The 6,498-nt window shown below is 54.6% G+C and overlaps 1 protein-coding gene across 2 annotated transcripts in view; it reads right to left on the bottom strand.

The window, feature by feature from the left end:
• Positions 1-537: 537 nt before the first annotated feature.
• Positions 538-6,498, bottom strand: part of PIGG (phosphatidylinositol glycan anchor biosynthesis, class G) — a 59,903-nt gene continuing 53,942 nt past the window's right edge. For both annotated transcript variants that reach the window (XM_011970913.1, XM_011970915.1), the window contains one exon: positions 538-919. In XM_011970913.1, coding sequence (XP_011826303.1) covers positions 703-919 — 217 coding nt within the window. In that variant the 3' untranslated portion in view covers positions 538-702. The remainder of the gene's footprint in view (positions 920-6,498) is intronic.

The raw sequence follows: 6,498 nt of genomic DNA on the forward strand, positions 1-6,498 counted from the left end.
GCCACCTGAGTAGCTGGGACCACAGGTGTGTCCCATCACGCCCAGCTAATTTTTGAAGTTTTTGGAGACATGAGGGTCTCACTATGTTGCCCAGGCTGATCTCAAACACCTGGGCTCAAGTGATTCCCCCCACTCTGGCCTCCCAAAGTGCTGGGTTTCGCTGAACTTTTTTGTTTTGGAAAATATAGTTATTTTTCCTTCAAGTATTATATTAATATGCAATAAGATTATTTATAAATGAGTCATTTTTTTATCTTAGTTTTCATCTCAAATGCCATCAACACTGATACCTGTAACCCTCATAAACCAAAGCTCCCTGGGGCCCTCAGTGGTTTGCAGGATTCTAAGAGCTCAGTGCTCCGTAAGGTAATCCAGTGCCTCCTCCCACAGAGCTCCTGGACTCTCTAAAAAAGGCCAGAACCTTTTCATTCATTGATTTAAACACACATATTTGGGTCATACCACAGCTTATTCAGAGGAAATTAAAAGTTCAGAAGCTTCCAGAGTGATTGTCAATAGGGGAAATATGATACAAACTGTATATTAAAGTGACATTTTATTAGACGATTTACTACTTAGTCTAAATTCAAGTACAGTAGTCAAAGAAATTAGTTATTCATCAACTTTGTTGAATTCACATCTTTCATTTTAGAATAACAGCAGACTTTAAGCATGTATTATTTTTCCAGTGTTCAGCTTAGTCTAAGACTGTGTGAGTCTGGTTTGATCCATTGCCGTGAAGAATACACAGACAGCAGCTGTAATGAGTAGATGCATTCCCTCGTAGAGAAGTTTTGGAGAAAATACGCTCCATATAAATAAATGATAACGCAGAGATGTCACCAAAACAATATATGTGGAAACTGGAATAGAACAAATCAGCGCGTAGCAGAAGCAAGCATGACTCAGTGCTGAACTGCTGTTAATAAGAAAGAAAATGTGTATTAGCACATGCCACTTACATACCACGCGTGTAACAACACTTTTACTTTCAAAGAGACTCCAGTAGCTCTTGCCCTTGGACTAGAGGGCACCGCGTTCCTTCTTCCGCACACACATCCAGTCACTATGGTGCTGGGACAGGTGCCTCTCCAGATGCCCGGGAGACGGGAAAACCCATCCTGCCTCCTTGGAGGCTGTGTTCTAGTGAAGGAGGCAGGAGACACCAGATACATAACATGTCAAGAAGAGACAAATTCATGAAGAAAAATGAAGCAGAGTAGGCCGGGCGCGGTGGCTCAAGCCTGTAATCCCAGCACTTTGGGAGGCTGAGACGGGCGGATCACGAGGTCAGGAGATCGAGACCATCCTGGCTGACACGGTGAAACCCCGTCTCTACTAAAAAATACAAAAAACTAGCCGGGCGAGGTGGTGGGCGCCTGTAGTCCCAGCTACTCGGGAGGCTGAGGCAGGAGAATGGCGTAAACCTGGGAGGCAGAGCTTGCAGTGAGCTGAGATCCAGCCACTGCACTCCAGCCTGGACGACAGAGCCAGACACCGTCTCAAAAAAAAAAAAAAAAGAAAAAAGAAAAATGAAGCAGAGTAAACAGAAGGATGGGTGAGGGCCACCACGTCCCATACACGCACCTTGAGCTCTCCAGAAATGCTTCTAAAATTTGACTGTATATTAAAATCACCTACAGTGTGTGCTGGAAGTGCCACTCTGGAGTCCCTCCCCACAGAAATCTGGATGTGGTTGGTCTGGGATGGGCAGAGGTCTGCGTCTCCACAAGGCATGGAGGCGCCCAAGGGGACATGAGCTGCAGCCCCAACTGCTCAGCAGTGCCACCGTCTGCCACCGTTGTCTGTAAAACAGCTCTGAAAAATGCACTCCCAGACTTTGCACAGATATTTAAAAATTACATATCCATGTGCTACCATATCACATGCATTATAAAATACAAACAATGAACAGAAAATCACAAAAGGGCGAGATACAAATAAACATAAATACAAGTTCTGAGCTTTTCTCCCTGCTGTTGTGTGGAGGACCACGTCAGTCCGTCTGGTCTGGGGACACTGGCCCAGCGGGGTTTGCTGAGCAAATCCACAGGGAAAGACAGCATTCTCGGAAGAGCCACCCCTCGAAGTACGTTAATGTACTCCCCTAGTTTTCAACCCACCAACACATTACATAAATCTCTTCCTCAAAGCAACTTCCCGTGAGTCTGCGATTATTGAAAAATGATAAATTCCATTATTTGGGCACTTTCCATGCCTCATCCATGACCTCTGATCAAGTCCTGTTAGAAAGGGCCCAGGGGGCAGCCCTCAGACCCTCAGACCCTCAGAGGCCGGGCCTTCCAGAATCTAAGTTCTGGCTTTGTGGCCTCACCGCAAAAGCAGCAGCGAGTGCTGAGCTGACCTGTCTGTGCTCTCTGTTCCGCAAGTCCCACTTCGCGGCTGCCTGGTCTCCCTAAGCATGACCTCCAGCACTCACGGGGCAGCCTGTGCTGACTGCGCAGACGCTCGTGCAAGCATGCCAGTGTGCAGACGTTCAGGGCACTGCTGACACAAAGCCAGGCGCCTCTAAAATCCACTGTGGGCGGGGTGTGGGCGCTTCCACCATGGTGGACAGTTCCTTTGGCTCAGAGGCATTCATGCTGTTGAGAGCCTCAACACAGGAGGTGAGCGGCGAGGGGCCCCTTTTAGGGTGGGAAAAGCTCAAAGGCAGGGCACAGGCGTGTGTCCTGGGTGTGTGGGCCCCACCGCATGTCTCGTAAAGGGCTCCTCAGTCCTGTCAGCCCAGCAGCTCCGCCAGGTGCTACTTGAGGGTGTCCTGTAAGCGGATCCTGCTTCAGTGCTCACTGCTCAGGAAAGGGCGTCAACAGCCACGAAGGGCCAAGGACGGGGCTGTCTCTGGCCAGAGGTGCCTGGTACCTCGTGCTCCCAGCAACTGTCTCCGGCAGGGAGCTCAGGCCGACCCCTCCACAGCCTCACCTCAGCCCCTCACTGGCTCGCCATCTCAGGCCTTGGAGGGCCCCTTCTTCCTCCTGGCTTCTCCAAACACTCCTTCACCTCAGCCTGCCATGCACTCCGGTCAAACACTCAGACCCTGGGATCTCCCTGTGGGCGGCCCTGGTGCCTCTGTTTCCTTGCCAGGCCCAGGCTCCTTAGGCGGGTCCCCCAATCCCGTACCGCTGGTCACCACTTGGCATCTAGTCCCACGGGCGGGGAACCCACAGGGAGGTGGACCCCAAGTTATCCTCGACACACCCCCTGGTGACAGCAACACCTGGGAAAAGTTGAAGAGACTCTGCAGGAAGCTTCATGGCTAAGTGGGCCGTGGCCCCATCCTACCCAGATAGCGCGCAGGAAGCTGTGGCTTAGACACGGTACCACCTTGACTTCAGCTTAACAGTTTTTAGCGTTACCCATCTAGAAGATGGCGGCTTGCAGTTCCCACCACCTCAGCAAAGAGCCATGTGCACTGCAGGGGAGCAGGCAGCCCGGGGTGCCAGCCCGACGCCAGCCCCTGGAACAGAGGGTTGCCAACCACTCAGGGCCACGCTTTTGACCTGCTGGAAATGTATTTTCTGTCTACCATTTAGACCTAGTTACAGTTTTTCTACTCTACTGAAACAAAATAGAAACCACGAGTAAAACTTGATGCTTTAAGCTTTTAAAAGGGAAGGAGAAAACCCTATAAAATGAAGGAGAAATGCTCCTTGACTAGGAAAAGTATCATATGATACTCTCCAATTGATCAAAATGCCTTCAGCTCACTTTAAAAAAATGCTTTCATTTGTCTTTTTCCCTCCCAAATACAAACTGCCTGACTATGTAAGAGATGAAAAGTGCCTGGTCCATCAAACTGTAATCTGCAAGCCCCAGGGCAGCTGCAAGGCCAATGATCAAACCTACAGAGAGAGGAGCCGGGCAAGTGCTTCCAGCCCTCAGTCCCCAGCTGGCCACTGGCAGGTGTGCTGTCCACACAGCAAGTGCTTGATCATGCCGTGCACAGCTGCAGCACATCCGTTCTCCAGGGTGGAGGTGGGTGCACCTCCACGCGCTCACGCCCGCTTGTCCTGACACCTGACCACACGACGTGCTGACAGCCCACCCCGGACGGCCGAGGACGGGGCCTCCTGTTTCTATAAGCCCAGTGTGAGCGCGCAGCTGGCCTCAGACAATGAGAGAAAGACATCCCAGGTCAGCTGCTGAGAGACTGGCGGGCGCTGAGCAGGGGTCTCACGGCAGACGTTTGTTTCTACACAGAACCTAAGTCGGGACGGACGTCTCCACACAGCCCCGCCACGGGGCGTGTCTCCCAGGCTGGTCTGTTGGTGGCTTCCGCCCCCAGAACCTCAGCTTTCTGCTGTGATGACAAGCTCAGCGGTGACTGTAAATTACGGGGGTCTGTCCACAGACTGCCCCAAAGTGGGCGTGTCAAGCGTCCACAGGCACCTGAAGAAAACACAGGTGAATCTCAGGTATTCTTGTCCTTGGGAAGCCTGCAGTCTGGCAGTCTGGCCAGGAAGCGATTCTCACCTTGGAAAGGCTCCCATGTCAGCTGTGGGAAGCACATGCTACCACTGCTAAAGCAAGGCCAATGCTCCCCGACCCCTTACGGAAACCTGTGAGTAACTGAGGGGTCCAGCCCAGGCCCGCCGAGTCGGCTGGGCGTGAGCGCTTCCACCACGGTGGATTGGACGGTTCCTTTGGCTCAGAGGCATTCATGCTGTGAGAGCCTCAACACAGGAGGTGGGCAGCCAGGAGCTCCTTTTAGGGTGGGAAAAGCTCAAAGGCAGGGCACAGGTGTGTGTGCCCGGGTGCGTGGGCCCTGCCCACATGTCCTGTAAAGGGCTCCTCAGTCCTGTTAGCCCGAGGACACCTCTGTGGAATGTCGACACGGGGCTGGGCATCTGGGTCTGGAGGCAAGGGCAAGGGTCCCTGTGGCCTGGGTCTCAGGAGCTGGTCTGGGGAGGGGAGTAAGGTGGGGAGAGGGCCTGGGTGGAGCTGAGAGGATGACCTGGTGAAGGAGGCTGTGGAGCAGAGCCAGAGGGCGGAGCGGGGCCACAGAAACGTGCAGAGTGCTCTGTGGAGTCACCGGGAGCTCCGCAGGAGAAGCCTCTAAGTGTCCTGGGAGGGCTGGCATGGGGGCTCAGCAGTCAGCACCGCGAGAGACTGTTCAGTCATGGGAGGACGCAGGAGCCCTCCAGCCTCACTGCTCAGCAGAGGCCACAGCGTGCTCCCTGGGGCTCCCGGCAGGACTGGGGCCTCTGGTCACCACAGGACACGCTCAAAGCTCTGGCTGACGCGCCGAAAGCCACCCAGCATGTGCCTCAGACGCTCGCCTGCTGTGGAGGAGGCCGTGCCATGGGACGCGATTTCAGCACACGGAGAAACACACAGGTGCTGCGGGGATTCGTGACTGTGGCTGGCAGCAAGGACAAGCGTGGAGCACAGGGCACTCTGGCAAATGCTGCAGGGGCCACTAGCCCCTCCAAGGCTGTGAACACTTCTAAGTGCCCCCCATTGAGCCCCCAGCAACTCCCATTTTACAGACGAGAAAACCAGGCACATGTGAGTCAGGTAACTTTGCAGGCCCTGGGGTCTCTGCCAGACCAAGCTGGGAGGTACAGAATCAACCTCCCTGCACTCCACCCAGCGCCTGACTCCGCCAGGCCAGGCACGGAGGCTGCTGTGGTGAACAGAGCTGGTGAAGCCCCTGCGTCACGAAGCCGCCTTTCTTGGGGGAGCAAGAGAGAAACATCATGAGGAAGCAGAACGCGTGCGGCGGTGGGAATGCTGCAGAGAAGACGGGCGTGTGGATGGGGGGCTGCACCCTTGATCAGGGGTCCCCCAGGGGAGGGGACATCTGCACAAAGCTGCCAGGAGACAGGCGTGTGGATTGGGGGGGCTGCACCCTTGATCTGGGGTCCCCTGGGGGAACTTCTGCACAAAGCTGCCAGGAGATGTGTGGGTGTCAGTGAGGAGACCTCAGGCTCACTGGAGGGAAGGAGGCAGACCAGGCAGGAGAGCATAGAGGGCAGGCCAGACGCAGCTTGAAGGGATTTCTCAGCAACGGGGGACGGGACTCAGGTCTCTGAACTTCCCTGTGCGCCCCCTCGCTCGTTTCTCCAACCCAATTCATCAGCCTATGTGTAGAAGACACATGCCCCCAGCTACTCAAGGACGACTCGAAACAGGCACGGCCCCAACCACGAGCCTTCCCCAGGGTCCTGCGCGCTCCACCAGGGTCTCTGGGGGCCGAGAGCAGTCTTTTATCTTCATGTCCCCAAAGGGGAGGACTACCCACCCTCCATCTGGCCACCAGCAAGCAGATAAACCTGGGGTGGCAGGAAAGGAATTTTCCTTCTGGTGTCTCTAGAAACCATGTGCTGGTGTGACCTGGAGAGCCCAGTGAGACCCTGTGAGACCCGACCGTGGGGAGCCCAGAGAGACCCCATCAGACCTGACCGTGGGGAGCCCAGCGAGACCCTGTCAGACCTGACCCTGCGGAGCCCAGCGAGACCCCATCAGACCCGACTGTGG

Source organism: Mandrillus leucophaeus, unplaced genomic scaffold (genome assembly GCF_000951045.1).
Source record: "Mandrillus leucophaeus isolate KB7577 unplaced genomic scaffold, Mleu.le_1.0 Scaffold98, whole genome shotgun sequence".
NCBI classification, from domain to species: Eukaryota; Metazoa; Chordata; class Mammalia; order Primates; family Cercopithecidae; genus Mandrillus; species Mandrillus leucophaeus.